The sequence below is a fragment of the Pseudopodoces humilis genome, chromosome 13 (assembly GCF_049639895.1).
Source record: "Pseudopodoces humilis isolate 2021_Gansu_Grassland_sample_001 chromosome 13, ASM4963989v1, whole genome shotgun sequence".
Lineage (NCBI taxonomy): Eukaryota > Metazoa > Chordata > Aves > Passeriformes > Paridae > Pseudopodoces > Pseudopodoces humilis.
This window is the reverse complement of record NC_142212.1, coordinates 9,224,114-9,251,610: the sequence shown is the minus strand read 5'-3', so window position 1 is coordinate 9,251,610 and position 27,497 is coordinate 9,224,114. Positions and strand designations below refer to the sequence as shown.

Below are 27,497 nucleotides of genomic sequence, written 5' to 3'. Positions count from 1 at the left end.
AGGGACAAGTTTTTTACTCCCACAGAGTCCTACAACAGAACATTCCAGGAAGGAGAGGGGCAAAGCAACACTACATAGGTGTTTAAAGCAAAACTTCCATTTCTTCCCTAAATACTGATTTCCTTCCTCATTCCCAAGGCTTCTACTCACTACCTACTTTCCTAAGCAAAGTTATTTACTAATGTGCAGGAGTGCATCAATTAAAAGAAGAGCAATCACAGCCTGTCAGATCTCCCAAGGCATCCTCTGAAATCCTTCCTCTAGCAAGCTTTACCCCAGCCAAGTGCTAGCTACTGCTTCAAAGTCTACAGCATCCTCTGCTCTTTCACACAACTTTCATGCATAGCATTGACATTAGCCAGCACTCAAAAGGGATATGCTGCAATTTCAGTGAGACCACAGAACTGCTCTACCCATGGGAAACATCTTATATACATTCATCGTACCAACCCTACTCTTTTGCATCTTCAGGGAAATCTTAAAAAGAGATTTGGTGCATTCTGCCACCTTACCATCTGATAATATGCCACAAGGGACAGGACAGATTCAAACTCATTCTTCTTGCACATTTTCTTGCAAACTTCTGGGTCTGCATCTGTCTGGAAGAAGGAATGGAAAGGTAACCCCATGACACATCAAAGCAGAAGGTGCCTGCTGCAGGGACCTCGAGGGAGTCCACTTGCTTTCAGATCTCAGTAGCCCCAACATCTCAAAGAAACTGAAGGCAGAGCACAGAAACAGGTCAAGAACCATCACCCTTCATCATCACCCTTCACCATCAAAGTGGATTCTTGAGAAACTCCTCCACCATAGAGCACATCTTGGGCTGAAAATATTTAAAAGGTGACCCAAACACCACCTGATTGAGAGCATCACACAGTTACACAGGGCAGCTCCAGCACTGCTCCCATCCTGAGAAGTACATCTCCTCCCACCCCTAAATTATAAGGAAATGGTTTCACAAAACCCCACCCAGCCTTGCCCTGCAGGCCTGCAGCAAGGCAGCACAGGCTATATGTGGAGTGACAAAGACCCTGGCATTTATTACAGGAAATTTATCTGTTCTGTTTATGTCAGAACTGGAGGGGACTATAAAATAGTGCCAGAGCAAACCCCACATCAGTACCCCTAACACAGACTATTCACTACACTGAGGGCAGTTCCCAAGTCATCCCCAGACAAAGACAGCCTTGTACATACGAGTGACAGCGCTGGGACAGTAATCCCACCACTGCTCACTATGGGCATGCTCCTCTCCTGTATGCAGAGATGTGTGAGATGATTTATACTTTTCACAGAAACAGCTTTAAAGCTCACTTTCAAGGCAACCAAAGAATGTTCTTCACATTTAATGAGCTTAACCCCACAGTTACCTCCCAGCAACAGAGGATATCTTAAGTGGAAGATGTTTTAAATGGGCTTAGGAGTGCAACAACCCTTACCAGAGACTTGCAAGTTTTCTGTGGGAGTTTGGGTTTTTTGGAGGTGAGGGTTTATATCCTCTTATGATAGGTAAATACCAAAACTACCATGAACAGCTCAGTAATGCTTTTCAGAACAGCTCTGAAAGGGGAATGGAGAGTAAAGGCAGCTCAAGGGCACTGCAGAGCCCACAGAGCAGGGCAGGGCTTACTGACAGTAAAGGATGCACAAGAAACCTGTGCCCCTGAAACAGCAGATCCAGTGGCAACACAGGGATGAAGGAGGTCAAAAAAAAGGAACTTCAGCAGTGCTGTCTGCTCTGCTCTGCCTGTAAAGAAAGGAATTTACTCACCAGGATGCGAAGCAGCTCCTCCAGGTAGCAGCAGATGACATTCTCATCCTCATAGAGTGCCCAGCTGCGCTGCTGAGCATCATCCTTGTGCCTGGCCAGATCTGCAAAGATCACCTCCAGCCGCTGCTCGTCATGGCAGATCTGGCCCGAGGGCAGCCCCGCACTCAGGTTCTGCACGACAGCAAAACCACTGGTTAGTGAGGCCCTGACAGCTGGTTGTTGTTTGGGTGCCTGCAATCTTGTCTCACGACTGGCAGCTGACCTCATTCAGTCAACAGCTGGCAGTACAAAACCAGTAAGTTTATGACACACATTATTTCAGATCTCCTACTTCTGGAGTCTACTCTCTAGATTCTGGAAATCATCCTGAGAATGGGAAAAGCCAAACTAGCCCGGTATGGGCCAGGACCACTGCCAGGCAGCAGCTGAGCACCCCCAGTAAAACAGACATGTTCTGGACAGCAGACCACCACACTGCACAGCTGCCTTGAGGCAGGAGAAGTTCCCTCTGCTGCCCATTCCCTGCAGCCTGAAAGGGACAGATCTGCCTTGAATTCTTGGCTCAAGAGCAGGGACTTGTATGGTGCTCTCCATGCCAGCTGCTCTAGGCCTGGATCCTCTGCAGCAAGAACAGGAATCAATTCATCATGGGCTGCTTTGGTTTTGCTTCATCCTAAATAGCAGAGCTCCACTGCTCACCATAGTTCTGAAGTGTGTAGCCACTTAGTAAATCTTACTGCACACATTCCTTTCTCAAACTGCTGTCAACTGCATCCCCATCACTTCTGCCTCACACACAACCCCCACCATGGAGGTCTCACTCTTCAGTTGCCTTTCCTTTGCTCTTCCTCTCCTTCAAGAAAGAGGGGAGTGGTGAGGAGGCATTTAACCTGCCTGAGGAGCTGCTGTGCTCTGGGATTTAGGATAAGCCTCTAGGACCTAAGTATATCACATGAATCACTTGGTTTCCTAAAAACAAGGCAAGAAGGGGGGGTTCAGTACATGGAACTGAGCTGATCACAGATGAGCCCAGGCACCATTAAGAAAGGTAAGGACTAATTTGTGAAAGAGCTTAAATTATATACACAAGCAGTGACAAGCAGCAGGAGATCAGCAAGGTGCAAGAGAACCAAGCTGAGAAATTCAAACAACAGGGAAAACCCACTCACTGAGACCAAATTCCTAAAACTTTTTGGATGAGGCTGTCCTACCACATACAGCAACAAGTCATGATCACTCAGGGAGAAAAGGCCTTTATAACTTACCAGCCAGGACATCTGGAATCTCAGAGAAGACTCAGTCCTTCCAACAGGCTGGCTGTGCAGGCAGGGGCAGCAAGCCTTTAGGCAGACTTCACTTTGGGAGCAGAGCAGATAGATTTTGTGTGGAGACATGAGCCCATGTCTTGTGCCAGTTGTGACATCCACATGCGGATGGCCAAGTGCAGGAGCTGCACCCTTCCTGCCTATCTCCCACCCTCCAGCCCTCTCTGGGGAAACCACTCCACATTTAACAGTAATGTCTTGCCTGCTTTATTAGAGACAGAATTGTTAGTCATTTGCTTTGGGGTACAAATTAATTTAGGACTTCAAGTCCGTGCTTCAGTTATAAAATAAAGAAGTTTTCTTACTGCTTTTTACATAATTTTTGTCAGGCAGGTAATAAAGGAAGAACCATGCAGGTTTAACACAAGCCTCTATACACTCCTGAAATTTTGGGAAGCTGTGGATGGCCTAGCAGAAAAGCAGGTAGCCAGCTGTGAGAGAGCACAACAGCTTTCAGGAGCTGAGTACAAGCATGAGAATTTCCCTCTGAATTTATCAGAAGCAAATACATTAAGATACTCACTTCATCTTGCCATCCCCCTGCTTCACCTTAGGAGGACCTACAGCACTGCATTGTCACCTGCCTGTCCTGCCTGTCCCTCCCCAGCTGCTTGGGAGAGGGTTCTGCATTATGTGTCTTACATCCCTCTCACTGGAGCACTGCAGGGCCAGTCCTACCTCAATTCACTCCTGGGACTCTTTTTGGATAATCATTTTAATGAGTATTCATTTTAATGATCACTCTATTCAGCCTCTTACCACTAATCTACTTTCTCCAATCCTTCATCTGCAGCCCTTAATGACTCCACTGAGCATCAAGCTTGGATGGACTTGGATGAGATCAATCCATTAACAAGCTCTTCCATCTGACCATGTAGCTACACCTTGCACTGTCTCAGTGCACTTTCAGCACCATCTCAGCCCTCCCATCACCAGGGTCAGGTATCTGCTTATTAAACATTTTGGCAGCTGCTACAACCTGCAGCATCATCACATGGTCATTTCCAGGAATCTGCTGGGGACCCCATAAGCAGAAGGAGGTTTCAGTATTTCTAACAATGCCACTTTCCATTATCTTGCTGCTTCAAATAGTTCTCTGACCCCAGCCCAGCAGAACAAGCTGCTGCAGGGATTTCATTCTTCCTGAGCAGCCCAAAACCACTTTGGGAACTTTATCATACCCACACTGCTCAGAGGTGGCCATACCTGCCATGCAAACCCAGCTGCTGTCCTGGCCATTTCTTCTTTTCCCACTCCCATGCCTCTCTCCCCCCACCACACCAGCAAGAGCAGTGGATCATTAGTACCATGGGTACACACATCTTCCCTCCAGATGAGCCCCAAAATCATATAGCAGGTTTTTTTTGTTACACTATTTCACTGAGGAGTCCCTAACAGCCCAGCCAAAAGCACTTGGCCTGGAAAGCACTCACCCTGCTGACCTTCCCTTGTCTCTGGTAGAGCTCCCCCAGAGAGAAGCTGAGCCCCAGAACAGCCTTTGTGTCTTGTCAAAACCAAGTCTCCTTTAAGCAAAGCTGGATCAATGAATGCACGGGAAGGCAGCTTCAGGGGAAGGAGATGGTTTCAGACACATTAGAGGTTTGTCAGAGCTTGTTGAGGACAACAGGTGCTGGTGATGGGCAGTTGGGAGCAGGTCACAGCCCAGCACTACAAGGGAAACGCCCTCCAGAAACACATCACCTCCCACACCAACTTTCTGATTTGTTCTTCCATCTCCAACACATCCAGGAATAGTTTGACCCCACTCAGCAGCCTGGGCTCAACTAGAAGACCAATCTACATCACACATCTTTGTCAGCAGTCTTCAAGCTTAAATTTAAGGCAACAAGAAGATGGGTCTGAGTCATAACTACAACACAGCAATGTGATTTTAATAAAAGGCAGGTAAGTGGTTTCCAAGTTCTCCCTTTCAAGGTGCAGCTACCTTGAACGTTGGGCACTTCTGGTTGTCTCACCCTAAGTCTAATAAATCTGCAAAACTCAACCTCCTTAGACATGACATCTACAGTACATGACATCCCTTCCTCTCAGATAGGAGATAATCAAACAGAGCTGAAGGCAATCACTTATCACCAAAACCTACTAATCCAAGTGATTCTCTAGAAGCCCAAAGACCAGGGACCATCTTTATGTATGTCCAAATTTCCAGTGAGGTCCCATGAAAGCCAGCTCCAGTTTAGACGGTCACTGCAATGCTGCCTTTGAAAAGAGGTTTCAGTCCCTTTGTGCATCTTACCCAGTCACTGTGACATTTATCAGGAGCTAGCTCATAGACAAGAAGAGGGACCATTTCCAAAGCCAGGCAAATGCTGACACAGGAAAGCCAACCTGACAGATTTGCTCCTGCAGATCAAGGTTCCCCAAATAGTATGGTACCTCTGAAGTATCTTTCCCAAGATGTGATCTTCTCAGCATCCTCCTTGTCTCTACTGTTCCCCCAACTTAGTCTTACATTAGCTCTTCAAAAGCAGCAGCAGGATGCTGTCCCAGGATCTTTTATTCTCTAAAAAAAAAAGTGTCTGTACAGACTCCACACTGGAGGAGCAGCAAGGTAAGTAAGATGGAAGTACTATTCAACCTTCAGAAGGCACTGAGGATAGAAGGGAGGTAATAGATTCTGGACTTGATTTAGTGAGCTGACTTTAAATTAAGACTGGAATAGGAATAGAAAGGATAAAAACTAATTAAAGAACATGATAAAAAGGTTGAAGCAGGTATGGTGTCTACTATGAGCAGACCAAAGCTTTAAATCAAAGCTGCTATCTCTGTTTTAGGGAGTCAGAGAAAAGCCTTGAAAAATATACAAGAGATGAGTTACCCATGTACTTGCATGGACTGGGCAGTAGAGGGATTTCAGAAGCTACAAATTAAAGAAAAAAAGTCCTTGACCTAGAACTGACAACTCAGCAACAATTGTACATAGAAACCCCTGAGACAGTGGAATGATTTGGTATAATGAACAACATAAAGTCAACAATAATAATTTGTACCACTAAACCACACTAGTGAAGCTACAGCGGAGCAGCCACCCCACAAGGACACATGACCACCCTTCCAACTGTTAGAGCTGGTCTTCTATACCAGATGAACAACCTCGCCTGGGACCAGGCCCCCACATATCAGCAGAGCTATATATCATCTGTGTGGGATGCCAAGAAAAAATGCACACCAGATCCACAACATTTACACCTGAGCACTGTGTTCATCCAGGCTCTCCTGAAAGCAGTACTGCTCAAGGTAGGTATGATGAGGTATTATGAGATGGGACAGAATCTTCTGCTGTGTCTCCATACATTACTGGTCATTTTAAAATCCCACAGATGTCCTAGATGACAGATATCATCAGTTACCAGAAGATCCATACTCCTCCCTGCACCATCATCACTTTCTTCCCAACCTTTTCAGGCTGGTCTGCAGCAATGGCCATGAAACTGAAGCTTTCAAATCCCCTACACAGAAACCTGTCACTAAATAACTTCTGTGGAATTAAGTTTATTGTATCCTGAGTACAGGTATTAATGATAAAAATAATATCCAAATCTTGGACAAGGTGCAAAAACAGAAAACTGAACTTCTCATCATGCAAGACAGAGCCAGAACATTTGCTTGAAACAGCTGAATTTTTCTGCTAAATCTAAATCACACATTGACAGGGCACTGTTCTTGGAGAAGGAAGCAATTAACTACTGGGTTATGGCCATGACCAAAGACTTGATAATTGCTTATGGGGCCCTCTATTCAGTGCAAACAGTAAACCAGATTATGATTTGATGTAAAATTTGAATGTCATTAGTTCTCCATATTCAAATGCCTCTGAACAATTCATTATAACCTTGCCATTAGCAATGGAATTCCAATCTTAGAAGTTTATATGATGCACACTCCTCAGGGCTGCACTGAGCAAGTGGGAGCTGAAATTTATTATCCTTCCAGCTAAAGCAGAGGTGCAAAGGTGCAATTCACCATTTCAATGACTGATGCAGAAGGAGAAATATAGGATTATTTTGACATAAGGTTTATTTAGAACAAGCTCAAGCTAATGCTCCAACTCAAGGTTATGTTGTACATCTGCAGCTCATCTGGGGAATAAACTCACCTGTTTTCCATTTCTCTGCTAACAGTACTAGGACCTGGCTTAAACCCCTGGTTCCCCTGGCTGGACATTTACCCCCATCTAGCACCTTTCCCTGTGGGATCTTGCTGCATTCTCATCCCAAACATCAGGAGCTCATAACACTTCATCCTTGATGCTCAGAGGTGGTGTGCAGCAGTCCCCCCCCCCCAGCATCACACACATTACCTTACTCTCCACCACGGAGATGAGGATCTGCTCCATGATGCTGCTGGTTGCGGGGACAGAGGTCTGGATGTGGCCGATGACAATGCCAATGGCCACACGGGACAGCTCGTAGCTGAGGTGGGTGTTCCTGCGCACCAGCTCGATCAGTTCAGCACCAATTGTCTTGGGTACAGAGGCCACCAGGCCACCAGGTTCTGCTGACAGCGACTCCACCCCAGCTGCCTTCTTATCCTCCAGGCAGAGGTTGCTGAAGGCATCCAGGCTTGCAGGGGGGGGTGGGGCAGTTTTCTTTACCTGAGAAGTCTTCTCCCCATCCACATTGTGGGACCTCAGGGTCCCCCCTTCAGCTGGCGGTGCTGGGGCAACCCTCTTGGACTGGGGAGATTTGCTGGTATCCTTTGAGGAAGTCCCATAACGGGAATGGGTCACAGAGCCGCTGTCCAAATTGCGTGTGATTGTGGTATGGACACTCCGGCTCGGGACAGGGGGTGGAGTGTTGGCAGGACTGGAGGTGGCTGTTGGGAGAGCAGTCTCAGATACAGAAGAAGCAGTGTACAAAGTATCCAGGGATGTTGTGCTTATCGAGGAGGCACTAGAAGCTGACCCAGGAATAATTTCAACAGCATCTGAAAGGGAACAATTAAACATTCCTTAGCAGCAGCATAAAAGGAAAAGAGAAAAAACCCAAATTGCTACAGCAAAGTCCATTAAAAGGCTCATTGTGCATTCGACCAGAGCAGTTGAACTCCTCTTCCTGCCTCACTTATCTCAAAGCAAAATTGTACCAGTTGTCTCTGGAGCATTCCCACACAATCACCTCTTTAGAGAGGGAACAGCTATTCTGCTGAGATGAATACCCTTCAAAGGGCTTAGTGTTTTACACAGGGGAAGGGAGGGAGAGATGGACAGAACTAAGGGACAGAAAAGTCTTTTCCCCCTGGGTTAGGCTTTTTCTGTGTTAAGGACATAAGCTCTCACTTTTGAAAGATCGTGCCTCAAAATTGCAAGACACAAAAGGCTTCACACACAAGCCTGCACCTCTCTCTTGCACAGACCTCATGGTGGAGGAAACACTTGATTGACAACCTGTTTAGTCCCTCCCTTTCAGCACTCTCCAACGTCTGATCACGAGCTCTGCAGCCCTGCTAGCACCCACTGATTTCACTAGCCTCCACACTATCTGCTCTACGGTATTTCTTCCCCCACCTCTAGTTTTGACTAGCTCTAGCAGTGGGAGTCCCACCTTCCAAGGGAAAAAATCCACAACAAGCAAAGAGATATTAAGATTTTTCTTTCCTTTAACCTGGTCTTATATATAGTTTTGGTAAATCTTATCCATTAATTTCTAGTGGGCAGAAATGTATCAGAGTTCTTCCCTGACTATGAAAACAATTACTTGGACAAACAGTGGGCTAGCTGGAGTTTCCCAAGTGCAGCTTGCTGTTAGTGCTGGAAGAGATGGAGCTGCACCCCACAGGAAGCTCAGCTCTCACAGAAGGGAGTTACTCACATACACACATGCCCAAAGGAAGGAGCAGTGGGACTGATGTGAAGTGCCTTTGCTGCCCTTCTGCAGGCAACTCCAACCCTTCCTGCTCCATCAGGGCTTGGAGCCCTCCACTAGTCCATCCACCACTCCGCCCAAAGTAAACACCAGCTAGGCAGAAAAACTGGGCCCTTCACTCCCACACAGGTTCAGCATCCCTCTTTTTCCTCCTCCTCACAGAGAATCATTCATGAATCATAGCTCCCCCCATGCTTCATTAAATCAAAACAATGTGTTGAAGGAAACTGACCTTTGCAAATTCCCACTACTCCAGTGAAAAATGGCTGAATACCATTAAGTACCATTATGGAAGTTGGTGCCAGTCCCAGGTCTCAATTACCTGCAAGTCAATAGCTCTGCCCTGTTCCACACAAGGGGACACGAGTGGGCTTGAGATGGGCTGAGTGTCACCAATGGCATCACTGTCACAGCACAGCAGAGCACTTGGGCAAGCTGGCAGCAAGTCAGAAGGATAAGCACTGCTCTGTCAGCCCAATCATGCTGAAGATTAAGAAGCTCCTGCCCTGACCCCATGGTCCTCTGCCTGTGGGCAGCACGTAGGCGGATGTGTCCCTGGTATTATTACTGCTCCTTATAGCCACTGAATTAATGGAAACCCAACCACTGTACAAAGAAAATGCCCAGCAGATTGGAAGTCATAAACAAGACTTGAGACTGCATTAAAAGCCAGTGAGTTCCCCTGATAAAGTATCACACTCTGCATGCAAGGGAACATTCCCTCTGCCTTGTTGGGAGACAGCCATAGTTATCTGTGGGAGAAAAATGATCTTAAACCACCGACCTTGTGCACTAGCCAGACTAGCCACATGAGCAGGCAGAATTGCTCCTTGGAGAGCACTATGATTCCCAGGGCTACAGGCACTGAAGAAGCAGGGGGATGCTGTACTTGGCACCCATCCACAAGCTGCTCAGACCCTCCCAAATCAAAACAGACCTGAAGAAGCACTGGTCACCAGCTCAGGACCACTAGCATTGAAACTTACAGGAATCTAAGCTATCTATATTTTATAGATATATTTGTAAGGATATAAACCATAGAGGAATTCAGGGAATGGATAAGGATGTTCATCTAACCACAAAGCAGAAGCATTCAGGCCCCATGGTTGTTAAATCACCCAGTGTTTGTTTCATGCCCAAGACCGGGAGAGCAGTTTGTCCTTACTTTTAATGGGAGCAGCAATCTGTGTGTTCTTGCGCTTCTCTGGAGGTGGGGGGGTGACAGGAGCAGCACGATGAGCCTGTGGTGGGATCTATAAGGAAAGATTTCAGAGCAATCAAAGGAGGTTGACAATAAAGATATCTCTTTTACAAAGACTTCTTTCTTACATGCATGTGTATATTTGTCCTTACATCTCGCTCATCATTTGGGGTAGTTTTCTCAGGAGGACAGATGCTAATAGGCGGCCTCCTAGAAGAACAAAGCAGGACTCAAACTGACTTCATCCCCTCCCTGTGACAGGCAAAGCAGCTCTTGTTTAATTGCTGTGTTCAGCAGCACATGGCACATATGTCGTGTAGACCTGTCAAGCATTTACTCCTCCTTTATTCCAAATGCAATCCCACACACTTACCATGTCTCCACATTACTCTCAATAGCTCCACAGAGGCTGCAAACAGAGTGCGTATTTACACACTCTTCTGGAGAGCTCCATTACATCAGCTACAAATACCCTTGCTGAAAGACAAAGCCAAGGACTGGAAACATGTAAATGCCTTTTCCATGCTTTCAAAGCTATTTCTGCTCATGCAGGGAGAAAATAGGGCTTGACCCTCTGTGCAGTACTATGCTACCTATAGCAAGATGCACTGGGAAAAGCTTTGCCAGGGATTTGCATTAACTCCCCACATCTGGGGTTTCTCGTGCAAGTCTCTTCAAGGATTTCCAAGCCAGCAGTGTACAAGCCCCAGATCCAGACTCCTACACTCATCTTTTCCTGTCAGATCTAAACACCATGATCACCAATATCACATTTACCCACAATTGCTCCAGCGAGGTGCAGCCTCAGGGTTAATCTCTAATCAGTAGAGCATCACTGAACACAGCAGCCAAGCTAGGTGGGAGCACTGCACATTGCATTCATGTGCCAGTCCCCACAGCCCAGCAGCTCAGGACCAGGAGACTTTGCTTGGGAGCTGTTAGGGACTGCTGGGATTCAGAGCCTGCTGCTTCAAATTTGCTTCTGCTTTTATGGGATATTCCAATCACTGTCTACTGCCAAACCTCCCAGGGGAGCACAGGAAGGGAAAGGAGGTGATGGTTTGGATGTCTTGGGTAACGTGTCTTTCAACCATTTGGAATCTACAGTGACATTCAGTCCATCACAAGTGAAAATTTTCCAGGTTTGTTTGGCCCTGGAAGAGAAGCTTTTCTGTGCCCTGTCATTGCTGAATAGACCTATTATAAACACCACACAGGGCACAGAGCTCTGCCACCCTACAGTGAAAATCTGACACAGGCCCCTCAAGGGTCTCTATCTTAGCTGAGGAGGAGAATGAAAAATGTATTTTTTTTTTCCCCCCAGATACAGAAAGAGCAAAAACTTAATCTGAAATGGGAGTAAAGATATTCCTGTAGATAAAACACCTTCAAAAGCCACCTCAAATATTCAAGACTCGATACCAAAAGCTAACAATGTGTTCACAGCCTATGTCTAGATCCACTAGACAAGTGAAGACACAGCAGTTTGCATAAAGATTTTTAAAAAAGGATCTCTTAGTCCCTTCCCCACCCAACACCAAATACATCCAACCTTATCCCATGTCATATAAAAGTCACTTCTTTACAAGTGCCTTCAGCTGGTGAATTAACAGGAGACACTGCTGCAGACTCCCTGCCTGCACTCTCAGCTCGTGTCAATCCACCCTGCATTGTTCTCTGGGTGGAACGCTATCCGATACTTGCATACAGCTACAAAAATTATCTGCGTTGGTCCAAAAAGAGACTGCACAGCTGAGAGAGGTCAAGCAAATTTGGGGGGAGGGTCTCTGCTTTGCATGGTTGGCAGGCTGGCCCCAAATCCAGAAAGCTCAGCTGTGCTAAAAGCAGAGCCCTGTCTGCAGAGTGCTGGAGCTGACAGCACGAGTTGGAGCTGCTTGGCACAGCACAGCCACGATTACTGAGGCAGTGGGATTTAGCAGACAGGCAGGCTCAGAGCTTAGCACAGATGCATGACATTGTTTGGAGATAACGAAGGTTGGGTCATTCTGGAGTATTTCCACGGCTTCCTTAGCCCTTCCAAATTTACCACACAAGTTTAACAGAGTTATTACAGGCTAGTGCTTAAATTAATAGATGTATAGATAATGCTAGCTCAGCCTTTACCAGTTTAGACAGCCACACACCACAGTACAAGCAGCTGCAAGAAGAACATGAAGCATCACAGGAAAAACCCTGGGCTTGCCCAAGCCGCTTGGTCAGGAGGTGTGAGGTGTAACTGACGGCCATCCCCTCCCTCCACCCCACATCCTACCCACTGCCTCCAACAGGAGGATGTACAACACAAAATCCCCAAAGGGAAACCCCCCTCCTCTGTCTAGCTGCCATGCACAAGGTGACCATGCAGGAGTCTTTGAAGTTCAGATCCCACCTGTCCAGAAGGGAAAAGATGAGGGACCTTACCAAAGATTTAGAGAGAAGCAACTGTACTTGTGTTGAAAGCCTTCCTTTCCCCAGGCCTCTGTTAGGGCATTGTGAACTTTCTGAAACCCACAGATTTTACGTATCTGCTGCCTGTCCTTTACCCTTTTTCAAGGACTGATAACAGGCTGTGCTCCCTGTGCTGCTCAAAGACAAGAGCTGACTCAAGCACAACATTCCCATTCCCTTTGCAGCCAAGCAGGCAGAGAACATCACCACTCTGACTCCTGGGAACAACGTTATTACAGTAGTACCCTTTAAACAAAACAATAAAACAGTAAAGCAAATGAACAATCTCCCACCCACTACCTCCTCCAAGCAAACTCTGCCAAGCCAGACACACTGGTCTGTAGCAAAGGTTTCTGGAGATGAGCATCACTAACTCACTGAGCATGCACAAATGCAGCAGACTGACTAAAATACTTCAAGAACCCAACCTCCACCCTTGGCAGCTGGTATGGAGCAGCCCCAGTCTCCCACCTTATGCTGACTGTGGAGAATCTGAAGCACAAATACCCTCACCAACTACTGCAGCCAGTTCAGACCTGGGAGCAAAACCACTGAGAGGAAACCTCAAATTCTGTTCAGGATTTCAGATGCAAACACTGAATGCACCTGAAAATCCCAAGCAATGAAAAGCACAGGCCAAGACCTCTGCTTCTCTGGAGCCAGTGAGAAAGTTTAAGATTTCATTAGGTCTCCTTTTACTGCATAACCAGTGGAAGAAAGCAATGCTGCTTCCTCCACTTTGTATTTTCAAAGCACTCAGGAAATCCACAGAGCTGTTAAAATCTCAAGGAGCCCTTTCAGCACAGGGCTAAGCTGGAAGTCCTTCAACTGCATCCTCAGTGCCACCCAGACAGAAACAGTTCTTTGTCAGCCAAGGAAATTCGTCTTCCTCCTTTTTGGCAAGCAACCAAACCACAGACCAGATAAAGACAGGGAATCAGCATGGAGAATGGGCTGTAAGGTGCCCCATTTGCTCAGCCCACAATGTGCAGGCTTGAGAATGGAGCTAGTTTGACTGCCAAAGAACAAAAATGAATACTGAGGAGAAAAACGGGGTTTGTAGGAATCTGTGTGTTCAGCCAGAGTGAGCCAGAGCTACCTTTCATCTCCCCAAACTCACAGTTCTTCAAGTGTAAAAGAAGCCTCATCTGCTGGAGGTGACAGCAGATCAGTGCCTTATAAACACAATACCTCCAAACACTCAGCCCAGAGAGATGAAGAAAAATTACCGTGCATGTGTTCATCTGTAGGAGGAATAAAAAAACCTCCATGCTCATCCTTGCCTGGCGTCTTTAGCCCTAACATCCAGCTACACCTACACAGGGAAATCTGGCACATCATTCATCCCCAACAGCCACAGCCTCATCCTTGGCTGCTACTTTGAAGCCTCACTGACTCCGCACTGTAACCTTGGAACTGCATGTCGCTGAGATAAAAAAAGATCTGCTCTAAATCTTATTTCCTGCAATTTGCCTTTAAATTCATCATGATAAGCAACCTTCAGACAAAGCAGGATCTTTGGGGTTTTTTTTGGCTTTTTGTTTTGCTTTGAGTAGTATAAATAGGCAGCCACAGCAGATAAAACACTTAAGGACCAATAATCTTGTGCAGACATAACAAGGGGGAAATGAAGTAGTGCTGAGTGCTTGGAGGGAGCTCTACTGCTCATGTCAAAACTGCTCTTCAAAGCATTCTCCAGAGAGCCTGCATCTCTTTTAGAAAGTTGCCAAGAGATAGTCACACAGTATAGAGTGGATTTTGCATGTTTCTATAAAACCATGGACCCTCAAGTATTCCAAAAAGTATGACAAGTGTAAGTGGCAGAGGGACTGTTACAGATTTCTCACTTTACACTTAATCCCAGTAATCCCAGGTCAGCAGCACAAACACCTGATTTGTAACTTTAGCTGCAAAGGCATTTTATTCAACAGGAAAAGAACTGTCACACCATCAAAGGAGGAACCTTTCAAGTGTCCAGCCACTGTTACCTGATAGAGACTGTCATCCTCCTCCTCGAACTCGGTGTTGGGAAGGCTGTGGTGTCGCTCGTAGCCTGTCCGGCACACCCCATTGGGCTGCCGGGACACATCCAGGTGGTGATCACTGGAGGACTGAGTCATAACCGTCCCCTGCGGGGTGGGAGAGTGGCTTTTACGGGACACGGTCTCCTTCCGGTGATGGATTAGTTTTCTGAAACAGAATGATGACATCAGGAAGAGCAAAGCTCAAGGGAGTGACCATGCTGCAACATTTAAATTATTTTTTAAAGATTTATTGTATCTGGGCTATATATACCAGAATGGGCTACATTACTCTGAACACCATCTCCAGTTTCATTAACAACTAAGGAAGCACTTCTGGGGGAGGAAGGAAGAGGCTTTGCAAGAGCCCATAATTTATTCATCAGCTCACTGAAGAAAAATGCCTCTTCCTCGGGGGAGAGTCACATATTGCACTGCAAGCTTCAGAAATTGCCTGCACTTTAGAATTGCTGTTCAACAGAGATTAAACCAGCATGCCTCAGCACAGAGTCTGAGGTGTCAGAGAAAACAAAAATTCTCCTCACAAGCAATTATTTGAGAACATACTAAAGACCTTGTGTCACGTGCCAAAAACCTCTACAATTCCTGGCTGGTAAAGCAGAGAAAATGCAGCCAGAAAGGTTTTTGTTTTCTCCTCCAAGCCTACAGTGTGGCTGAGAATCTTCTTTTCTTGGCATGCACAGAGATAGAGGAGCAAGGCCAAAGCTCTATTTTGCTGGACACAGTTGTTAGGAGGAGCAGCAGCAGCTCGAACACTGAGAACTTCTCTGAGTGCAGCAGCACTTTGCAGCACAGGGGCTCAAAACAACATCCAACATCCCCCCAAGGACAGAATGACATTGTGACCACCCTCCATCCACCAGTTCTCCCAGATGCCCATCACACTTACTGCAGGACATCTCTCTGCTCCAGGTTGTATTTCCCCCCATTCTTCATGGCTGCATTGTGCACAGCCTCAATGGCACGGTCAATGGACTGGAGAACCACATCCTGCTCCAGCACCTGAGAAACAACATCCAACATGTTACTGTTCCCTCCAGCTGAGGTTCTTTTGCACCAGAGATTATAGCAGAAAAGACACAGTACAGTAAACTCCCAGAGCTTATGTCTGGGGAAGAAAGTCACTGTTACAAGCACCGAAGTCCAATGATCCCTTCATGGAGACCAGAGACAAAGCTTCAGGACTATGCAGCAGCCTTGAATATTTAGCCTATTGCAGGAAGGTTTTGAGATCCCACGGCAAAGCCAAGCTTATCCCAAGCCAAATTATTCCTTCTCTTGCTGCGTTACTGTGGAGCAAATTCAGAACTGTGAATATGACAGCTGAAATCTGGTGGTCTCCAGAGTCTATCAGCTCTGGATGGTTTGGGTTTTCCTTTTTCCTCACTTTTCTCTTGATTTTTTTTTAATACTTGTTTTGTAACTTGAAGTATCTTTTCCAAATCACAGAATCACTAGGTTGGAGGATATCTTCAAGATCATCAAGTCCAAGCCACGCCCTAACACCTTAACTAAACCATGGCACTGAGTGTTACATCCAGTCTTTTTTTAAACACGTCCAGGGATGGTGACTCTACCACCTCCCTAAGCAGACAATTCCAGTACTTTATCACTCTTTTTGTAAAAAACTTTTTCCTAATATCCAACCTATATTTCCCTTGGTGCAGTTTAAGACTGTGTCTTCTCATTCTGTCAGCTGCTGCCTGGAGAAAGAGACCGACCCCCACCTGACTACCAACATCTTTCAGGAGGTTGTAGAAATTGATAACATCACCTCCAAGTCTCCTTTTCTCCAGGCTAAACAACCCCAGCTCCCTCAGCCGTTCCTCACAGGGTTTGTGTTCCCAGCCCCTCACCAGCCTCGTTGTCTCCTCTGGACGTGCTCAAGCGTCTCAACGTCCTTCCCAAACTGAGGGGCAAGATCTGGACACAGCACTCGAGGTGTGCCCGAGTGCTGAGTACAGGGGAAGAACCTCCCTGCTCCTGCTGGCCACACTGTTCCTAATCCAGGCCAGGATGCCGCTGGCCTTCTTGGCCCCCAGGGCACACTGGTGGCTCATGTTCAGTCGGCTGTCACCAGTACCCCCAGGTCCCTTTCTGCCTGTCCAGCCACACTGACCCCAGCCTTTAAAGTTGCAGGAGATTATTGTGGCCAGAATGCAGGACTTGGCACTTGAACTTATTAAATCTCCACCCAAACTGTCACAGCAACATTTATTCCGCCCACCAGCTGGCTTAGCACTTGTTACTGCAATTAAAATAAACAGCAGCGTTGAAAGAAGAAAACACCAAAGGCTACTCCCTGGACTCACAAGAGGAGGCTAGAAAGGGAACAGGAAGATAAAGCAAGTTTCTACACTTGTGACACTCTAAAAGGCTTTGTTTATCAACAGCTGATACGCCTTCAAGAGAAAAGACCTTAACAGGACTAAGGCAGAAGGCAAAGGACACGCTACTGAGTCTCTGACCCACGGGTCTCCCATAAGCTGCCACTAGTGCCAGCACCATCCGTTCGGTCCCGCTGCTCCAGCCTCAGCCCATGCACAAGGGGAGGAGGGGAATGCTCAGACTCCAGCACTCACTGCAGCTGTTTGAACACTAAACCCTTCTTTCACTTGCTTTGGCCCCCCCTCCCTGCATCAGAGCAACTATTTATCCAGCCAAGCAGTGGCTGGATTTTCATCAAGGATGCACCTTAATTGGCCTTGGGGGCTGCAGAGCACAGAAGGGAAGCCCTCCCCGCTGGGGCAAAAGCGCCTGCCTCCATAACATTGGCATGCAGTTTTCTGATAACATGCTATGTATTATTTATATCCTGGTTAATTGCTTAACCAAACGTGAATTAATAGCTACCGCAGACTGTGGGGAAAAAAACAAGGTGTGGATGAGAGGCCTCTTCTGCAATACTCAGCTTTGAAAAATTTAAGAGGTTTTTTTTTTTTGTTGTTTTCCCAAGAAAGACAGATAGGGAAGAAAGCAACTGGGGAAAACTTTAAAAATAAAATCAAATTTGTTAAAGTATCTGGTCAAGAACAAAACCAAGACTCAGAACTCAGCTTTAGGATGAAGCCTCCAAACAGCCCCATGTGGCCTAAGGACATGGCCTAGGGAGCATTTCACCACCTCTAACTACAGAACTAAGGAAATGGAGCAAAGTGTATTTGAACACATTCCAAGGAGGGCTGGAAGGAAGAGCAAGTTATTTCAGCAAATTCACCCCATTTTCTGAGAAGATAAGAAAAAATTACAGCAAGCTGCATGCTCTCTCTGGGAAAGGGGAACAGTGCAGAAGTCCCCAGCGCTGCTGTCTCCAGGAAAATGCCAGTGTTACACTGAGTGCTACAGACTTCTGCCCTCTGCACACCCCACCCGCCCTCCTGCACTCGCACAGGAGTCCTCCCCAGTCTTCCATGCTTTTACCCACATGGGTTTAAACCCTTTCTCAGTCTGATCATCCAAGGGAAGACAGCAGTATAGAGCACTAAATCCTAACGAATAGCTCAGCATCTCTGCCCTCTTCCAGAGGGAACATCAGCACAGTCCACAGGAATCCATCCACAGGCTGGAATCATAGAATGGTTTGGGTTGGAAGGGATCTTTTAAATCTTCTAGTTCCAATCCCGTATCATGAGCAGGAATGTCACTAGATTGTCCAGGGTTCCATCCAACCTGGCTTTCAACCTGCCCTGGCCAGGGATGAGGCATCCACAGCTTCTCTAGGCAAGCTCTTCCAGTGCCTCACCACTCTCCAGTTAAAGAATTTAGCCCTAACAGCCAATGTAATCATCACCTTTCAGTTTAAAACCTTACTCCCTTTTCTTAGCACTACCTGCCAATGTAAAAAGTCATTGTCCATCTTTTTATTAGCCCCCTTAAAGTACTGGAGGCAATGAGGTTTCCCTAAAGGCTTCTCCAGGCTGAACAATCCCACTCTCTCAGCCTGCCTCCACAGGAGAGGCACTCCTACGGAGCTGCTCCTTGCTGTGCAATGCCATTTATTATGGAGAGGGTGCTTCCTTCCTGATAAAACACAGCATTTTCACACTAATGCAGCACTGTGACAACTGGCTTTTAGTTGCTGTGCCCCTTCCTTTTGTTTCTGTTCCCAACTGTCTATTAACAAGGCTCTGTCAAAGGGCTGGAATAAAAAAGCAGCATTAACTTGCCTCTTTATGACATTGTTGATGCTGTTCATAAACCATCTCCCTTGCTCAGCTGAGTTGGGAGGGTGTATGTTGGGTGAGGGGGGAAGCAGCAGGGTCTTCAGTACACGGGCTGCCTCACATTCTGGGTTTGTAGGACACCCAGCATCAGGGATTCCCTGCATTATAGTCATAAAGTTAAAAAATAAATATCAGTATCCTGGATAAATCATGTGATTCAAAGGAATCTGCACACTCCTCAGGTTAATCAAAATGGCACTGCTTTTGTTTAAAGAGGGATAGATGAGAAAGCACATTGCAGTTGAAATGAGTGCAGATTGCAAGGGGGCAAAAGTCTGGTTTTCCAAGATCTCACCTATGATCTCCTCCTCCCTAGGACTAAGTGCTATGTGCTCACAGCAATTCTGGGCAGTGCCTCGCTGTTTTCCCCATGCAATCTAGGGAGATCAATCACTCTGCAGGACAGGGGAATCCTGCCTGCATCCAGCACTCATTCCTGAGGATGCTGGCAGCTGGGACACAGGCAGGCAGGGGTCCTGAGCGGTACATCCAGCTCACACTTTCACAGGCAGCCCTGGTCATGCACAGCTCTTCAGCCTGCAAAGGAGGCCACAAAGCAGCAGCAAGAGCAGAGCCCTGGAGTGCAGGCAGGAGTCGGGTGCTCCAAAGTCCTGCAGAGTCCAGCCCCATGATATGCTCTAGGCTAGAGATGAAACCCAGTTCATAAGCTAAGGCTCGCATGGAAGCAAGGGAATTCATAAAAAGGGCATTGCTGTAGGGTTATCAGAAGAGACGTACCAAGCAAAGCCCTGGAATTCAGCTGGACTTACTGAGGCTGCATGGTGGGGGTTGGCAGAAGCCGAGCAACCACTGCAGCATGCAAGCTGTTAACTGTGTCCTTCACCAGTTACCAGCTCGCCAGGCACAGGCACAACCATGCCAGCCATTCTGGGAAGGCAGAGAAGGTGGCAGGGACAGAACAGGGACAGGACAGTGACAGGGCAGTGATGGCAGTGGAAGGCACCAGCCCTCATGGGGTGAGCACAGGGTGCTCTTTGGTCAGCATGGAGTGATGGTACCCAGGCCGTGGCCAAGAGGCATCAACCTTCTGCCCAACAAACCACAAGATCAAGGAGTATTTGCTGAGGTATTGATAACACATTCCCTCCAGTGCCTCACCCCAGAAAGGAGTGGGTGCCACCCCCTCTATCAGATATTTCTGGTTTAATCAAATTTCTCGCTGCAGCAGAGAAATGCTGGGCTCTATGAGCAGCCTGTCTCCACCAGCCTGGGGATGGCCAGTGGCAGAGGAAGAGCAGTGACCCTTGGTGATCACAGGCCATACTGCCTATGGGGCACTGTATCAGAGAACTGGGGATACCACCAGTGCCCCACAGGCCAGCTGCTCTGCAAGGAACAACTGCTCAATTAGAGCCGTGATTATCAGCCAGAAAACTGAATTTCTTCCTTCATGGCCTGGTGTAGGAGAATCACAGAAGCATCAATAAATCATTATTTCCTTGCTCCTTGCTAATAACACAAGCAAACAAAGGGTCTCCCCAGAGCCTGCTGCCAATTTCCTCCCCACCTGATGAGGACAGAGCCAGACTTCAGCACTGCCTTGGGGTGCTTTGCACACCCCAATGTGGTTGGAGAAGGATGCCTTTCCCAGGGCCAAGGACAAGGTTTTAAAAAGTACCCTTTCAGAATGTCTTGTGAGTACCTAAGCACAGCCAACACAGGGCATGGCCCTACAGAGGGAGGAATATATCTATCCCCATACCTCACACTGCTCTCATCCTCACTGCCCCAGGGGCAATCTCCCCAAAAATAAGCACACCTGCACAGAATGCATCACACAGGTTGGTGAGAGACCTGAGCAATTCAGAAGACAACTACAGGTGTCCTTGTTGGTCAGGCAGCACAATCTCTTCTCCTACCCTCCCTGGGCTATCAAAAATGTTTCCTCTCTCTTTGTTTGTAATCTTTCCACATGTACCACTGGTGTTGTTTAAAGGCACTCACAGAGAAGAACTTGACTCAACAGTCTAGAATAATCATACCTTTCAGAAAACCATTTTCTAGACAAACAGGCTGACAGCTGCATTAGCTCACACAGGCTGAGCCACATTGCATGCACAAGGCTCCCACATTTATGAAAGTGGCCCATTAACTTATGGCAGGCTTTTCTTTGCCTCCACAGGGGGCTGATCCAAGAAAACATAGCTTTCTTTTCTCCTCCTACCTCCCCATTTTTTAGTGATCAAGGGCATTTGCTTTTCTGCATGTGCAGGAATCCTTGCCCTCGTGCCTGAAGCTGTCTCTGCAGCCAGAGGGGTGCCCAGGCAGGGCTGCTCATCTTCACCCTCATCTCACTGCCCCAGCTTTCACAACATGACAACAAAGGACAGACAAAGTTTTGTCTCCAGTGACAGCTCAGTTTTCACACAGCTGCACTGACACGGACCACTGGTGAAATTAATATATTTATCCTGCTGGCATACACAGGCACAAGCTGGTTCTTTGTTACACAAATCAAGAGAGGAACGCCACCTCTTAGGTCACATGCCCTTCACCCCCAGTCACCGCCAGACTGTCTGCATGTTTATTCCTTCCAGATTGAAATGATCGCAGCACCAATTTACAAAAATCAACTATTCTTTGTCTGTGGCAGAGTGATGTGCCAGATCAGAGTTCCCCCTTTGGGACCACACAGCTCAAACAAATGGGCTGAATTTTCATTTTTTGCATTGCTGGGGAAAATTCAGCTAATTTCCCTTCTCTTATTGCAGCCCAAGTCAGAAATTTTTAGTCGCCAGGCTGTTGGATAAGAGATTAACTTATTCTTGCCGGCATGAAGATATTGTGCCTCGCGGCACTTAAAAACACAAAACAAAAATGCAAGTGAAACAATGGGCAACTGCCCTGGTTACTGAGCAAATAAGATGAGAAAAGCTCCAAACAAACCTGCAGCGTCTCTGACTAGCTAGCGAGAAAACAAAGACATGGCTGAGCTCTTCTGACAAAGAGGCAGCCCAGAAGCAGCCCAGGAATTCCTGCTGATATGCTATAGAGTGTTTCTCACGGATCAGTGTTTTTCCACTGTGTGCTGACAGCAGCCACTTGAGCGGACAGCCGGCACAAATGGGAAATGAAAAGACAGGACAACCCAGGAAAGGGCTTAAGCTGTGCAAATCACGCTAAAGCAAAATCCAGAGCTCCTGGCAAAGAGATGCACTAACTAGGGACAGAACAGGTACAAGAGGCATTTGGAACAAACAGAACCCTGAAGGCAGCAGAGGGATGCACAGCAACCAAGCCTCAACCAATTTCTCTCCCAAGAGCAGGAAGCCTTGGAGTCAGGGAAAAGGGAGCAGAGAAAGACTGAGGGACAACAGAATGCATGCAACCCACCACTGCATGCCTGGACTTCCTGAGGTGGAAATGCTTCATCCTGGGTCTCTCCAGCCACGCTCAAACCCTGTTTACTGGACACAAAGACCAGAACTGGCCACTGATTCCTTCCCCTCATAATTTTGCACTCTCCAGTAACCAGAACACATGTCTTACGTCGAAACAGTCTAAGAGGATAAAAGCAGAGACATACATTTTTAAAATAAAACAATCAACACATACTTACATATCTTGCTGTTCCCTGCTGCCTTAATTGTTACTGCCCTCAATGCTTTAGGGAACTTCCCTGCCTCAAGCCTGCTCCAGGTGAACAGCTGCCAGACAATAGAGCTTACCCCCTCTTTAGGATCACCTGTTCAGCATCATTTTTGCATACAACTGTTGAGTCAGTATCTGACACAATCAAGGTGGCATCTGTGCAGGAAATTTGACATTTCTACTGATACATACATAAACATAAAATGTATATATATATACATATACTAGAGTTATCATCTACACAGAAAAAAAAAAAACAACCAACAGTAGATAGCCTCTGCTTTGTTGAAAACTCAGGATTATGAACCAGGATGTATCAAGGTGGAAGGAGACATACTGCAGGGCACCACTAGAAGTATATCAAGACTTTTGACATATTAGCATTCGAAGTTGAAAAAAAGCCCAACAGAAGGAGTTTTGCCAGACTTTGTGTAATCTTTAGTTTGGTAGCCCAAAAAATTGTTAAAGATGTCATTTGTTCACTGAGATACAGCACAGATCCAAGATCACTTGCACACAATTAGTACAGGTCTGTAAGAAAGACCCTATATTAATTATGAGCAAAAATGCAACTAATTTCTAAGTTCCCAAAGTGCTGGGAAGACTGCAAGGTGCTAATTTCATGGCTGGGTTTATGCTGCCCCTCTGTTCAAAGAGAGCAGCTCCAGAGTCTCACAGAGTGAAAAACTCATTCCAAGGTGGAGGGATCACCTGCTAAAAGTACTTTTACTATTATCCCTTGACACAACTCCTAAGCACAAAAGATAAACCAAGGTCCTTGAAGACTTCTCCCACTAGTGGTGTTTCAGGCCAGGGACCCAAGAGAGCAAGCATATTTACAAGGGCTCTCCAAAGGAGGTGTCCATATAATGTCCCCACAGTATGGATCTCACAAGCAACTTTTCTTCTTTCCACAGCCCCCTCTGGGTCACAGGCACAAAGATTTGAAACACCAGTATTGGGGAAACCCCAGGATACCAAACCACCTTCTCCCCAACATTTTCAATCTGTACTGAACAGCTGCCACCAGTGGGGAAGAAACACATCTCCTGTTTGGTGGGGACATGGTTCCCCACCATGGGAATCCCAAACAAGTTGTCCACCTAAGCAGAACAGCCTGTCCAGACTCAGCAGGCTTCTTCCAGCCCCCAGGATTGTTCATTACTTTAGACTGGTACAGATTAATCATTCTGGCATTTAAACAATGTAACAACCAGACTCACTGTAAAAGATAACCCTCACATGCTCAATTGCTTTCAGGTGGGCCACAGTAAAGCTATGGCAAGAAGCAATACCCTCCAAAAGAAGATCCTGTGCCATGGGTTTCGGTAGCTGTATATTTTAACACTATTTCAGAGTAGCACTATGGAACAGGGGATATTATTCATGCTTTTGGCTTATCAGTGCTACACACAAGAATTACATCAAGTTAGGTGTACCAGCTAATTATAGCAAAGACATTTAAAGATTGTTGAGGGTGCAGGCGTAGGGCAGCAATGGAGAAGGTATCAGAGGTGCTGAAATACTCCATACATGCTGCACTGCCAAGAGGGAGATCATGCTAATTGGTCACAGACAAAATACCCAAGTGTGCACACATCCTTGTTAGCTGAGAACTGCTCCTGCATGCACATTTATTCTTGGTAAAGCGGATGTTTCTGCTGATGTTTCTGTTCCTGACTCTCACGAAATCCAGCGAGTCAAAGCAATCAAGCTTTATTGGGACAATGATAAAACTAAGGCTAATTCACACCCTAAAACCACTGAGATCTGCAGCAGTGTCTTACACTGTTACATGTGTGATCATAAAGACAACAGCACAAGCCAAAATAAACCCCAGAAAATTCTGAACTAAAGATCCTGCAGTGGTTTTTGACCAGCAGACAGCAGAACACTATTTTTCTGTGCTGCAAAACTCCACCAGACTGACAGTTTCCATTGACCTACAAAAGTACCTTGAGAATTGCAAGTTTAACTCTGTTTATCGAAGGAATGAGGCTAACTTGCTGTTATCTCCAGTTTCAGTTCAAAAACAAATTCTGGGGTTTGTTCAGTGGGCTGAACCTTAAAAAAAAAATGAAAGGGTTCAACTGGATTAGCTGACATTTCACCTATAAGGAAGTAAGAGGTGAGTCATGGAAGAAAAGCAACTCATTAGTGTCCCACACTATCTGTGGGAGAAAAACAGCCTCTGCTTTAGCTGCAATTTAAAATCCCATCTCCTTTTGCAGCTTAGAGTGGCACAGACTCCCCAGAAAACACAAAGAAATGGGGACAGGAGGAGAATGTCCTCATAGGACATTTTGCTTCAGGCAGCAAAACAGCCATAATCCTGTTTTCCTCACTTCCTGAGGCAGTGGACAAAAAAACCTGTATTTGTTAGACTGTTCATTTCCCATGTGCAAAAGTTGCTCCCAGCTCCCATGGTTCATTACAGGATTGATTTCTTGTATCTGCTTCTTCTCATGCCACACTCACCTGTGTCAGCACCCATCTCAGAGGCATCAGCAAGAGCCAAAACCACTGTATTTCAGGAAATCTTCCCAGCCCATATCGTGTGGGACAAATCCTGCAGGAATCGAGATGGCCAGGACTCGGCTCACCTCCTGCATGCAGGTCTGGAGCTGCCCAACAGCAAGTAAAGGATTACAGTAATTCTGAAGCTGTGTGGTTTGCACAATTCATGTGCATGTTTTCTCTCTCCCATCCCTCTAAACTCTTCCAGGTCAGGGCTGATCACCCTTTATCACTCCTCACTCCCTTCAGCCCAGCTAGGAGGTTTGTGTGGTCCTCCACATCTATCCACACTCACATGAGACCAAACATTGCCAACAGGGGATTTTGCTGAGAGAACTTTTATGCTCAATCATTAACAGAATATTAATAGTATTTAAGAAGTTTTAAAGTGACCAGAGCCCAATATGATTTTCATCACTGGGCAATGCTTCTAAGGCAGTGCCCAAGACCACAGGAAAGATGATGATTCCCAAAACTGGATGTTGGAGGGGAAAAGAAATTTCCATCCCTGTTATAAAAAATTATACTGTGCATGTCCCTTGATAACAACTGCACAATTATTTCAATGCTGCTGCTGCTATCTCTTGTCATCAACTTAATGGAAGACAGACACATGAAATCAATTCAAAAAAACAAACTAAAGGGGATGCACTTCACAGTTTAAGTCAATAAAGGTGATTCTAGGGCAAAAACTTCATTACTTAGAACTTAGCAGATCAAAGGACATTGTTTTTTTGATGTCAAATTGAGAAAGTCAGGCTCAGGAAAGTCCCTAAGCTTCTGCGGTAAGTAGGTAATGAATTTTTTATGATCATCATTCTTACTTGAGGTTCTGGGATTTCATGCAATTATTCTTTTAACAAGCTAAAAATGTGGACTTTCCTGATACTTAAGCTTCTCCCCAAATATTCCCCAAGGATAGCTAAGCCTGAACATAGAAGGAAAGGGCCCAGGGACCTGCCTTCTGGCAGGTCACTCAGACGCAAATCATTGTTCAAACCATGGTCCATCCATCCCCCTGCAAACACACATCCCTTCCTCAGGAAAAGGAAATCTGCAAAGGCACAGAATTCAGTGTTTACACAAAAAGGAATTGTCACCACATCAGATTCAGAGGCCACGGAGGTTTGCATTTGTCTGCTCAGTGGAGAGCTTCAACATGATGACTCTGGGCAGCCATCTGGTTTCCACAGGAGCTGCCCTGGTTCTCACTGCAGCACACAGACACCAACTGAACTCTGCTGACAGAGAGCCCTCCACCCCAAAAACCTGTCCAGTCACTTCCATGCCCCAGGTGCAAGGCACCTGTGTGGTCCATCAAGGCTTTCTTCCCACCTCCAGAGAAAGAGGATGAAACTCGGAGGCTGAGCTCAGCCTCCCAGCCAGTAAGATCAAGGGCAGTGGAGGGGGAACAGGCAGCAGAATAGTGGCAGATGACACCCCAACTACATCAGCAGCTGAGGAGGTATGGCCCCAGGCACAAACCTCATGGATAGGCCTTCAAAGACATTTTCATCAAGGCATCATCCCAGCAATTCCCACCTCCTTGTGACTGAGTGTCTCTTTTTGCAGCTCTTGCCTCATCTTCTCCCTCAACCTTTTGGTTTTTGTTCAATATAATAGAAGGTTCAGAGTTCAGGCCTACCCTAAGGTTTCCCTATGACAAGGCATTGTCCCTACTTGTACTACGAAAACCCCCAAGAAATAATTAATAGTTAGAAAAGATCTAATCTGAACTTGAAACCAGTGATTTAGCAAGAAACGACCCACAGCCTGGAATTATCTAGCATGCCTAGTCCAACAGCTTGGGGTTTTTAAAGATTCTTTAATTATAACTTGAGCAGCTGAACAACCTCAAATATCAGCCTATGGTAGCATTTCCAGACCACAGAAAAAAATCAACACCTTGCAGACCACTTTCACACACACCACCCCAGCCTGAACAGCAAAGGGGGACAAAGCAGCACAGATAGTTCCCTCTCCCCCCTATTGACATGACAGGAGATCCCTATTCAAAAGCACATTCCACTAGCATGAAAGGCAGCCTGAGTCAGAGGAATGGGTTCACTGCACTTGCAGCTGGGTGACACTGCCCTTTTTTAGCTGGTCTAGATGGACAGGAGGAAGGACACGGGCTTAACAAGAAGCAAGCAGCTTCCAAGGAGGAAAAGACTGACAACTTCTTCTAAATAATTTCAACAGGCAAGCAAATAACCAGGAAAAACAAACCCATGGACTTCCCACCTCACTCTAAAAAGCTGACAAAATCTTACTTCCCCTTCTTGCCTAAGCCTCGTGTTAAAAGAAGACAAGTTTTAGTTCTTTGCTCCCTTGAAAGGGAAGCAAACAGTTCTGCCACACAAGTTCTGCATTGCAGGGCATCAACACAAAAGATGCCACATGAAGCTGAGCCTCTCCCAGGGTGTTGGGTCTTGTCCTTCAGACAACTCTGTTTGCCCGTTAGCACTGA

The 27,497-nt window shown here is 46.4% G+C and overlaps 1 protein-coding gene across 2 annotated transcripts in view; it reads right to left on the bottom strand.

Moving 5' to 3' along the window:
• The window catches only part of NCKIPSD (NCK interacting protein with SH3 domain), a 49,367-nt gene that overhangs the window by 13,486 nt on the left and 8,384 nt on the right, over positions 1–27,497 (bottom strand). Inside the window, exons 2-8 of one of the 2 annotated variants that reach the window (XM_088061782.1) lie at positions 22,253–22,419; positions 15,565–15,677; positions 14,622–14,823; positions 10,150–10,237; positions 7,421–8,046; positions 1,775–1,945; positions 513–599 (exon numbers count right to left, since the gene is read on the bottom strand). In XM_088061782.1, the coding sequence (XP_087917908.1) occupies positions 513–599; positions 1,775–1,945; positions 7,421–8,046; positions 10,150–10,237; positions 14,622–14,823; positions 15,565–15,677; positions 22,253–22,291 (1,326 nt within the window). In that variant the 5' untranslated portion in view covers positions 22,292–22,419. The remainder of the gene's footprint in view (positions 1–512; positions 600–1,774; positions 1,946–7,420; positions 8,047–10,149; positions 10,238–14,621; positions 14,824–15,564; positions 15,678–22,252; positions 22,420–27,497) is intronic. The other variant, XM_014251779.2, reaches the window with a different exon arrangement.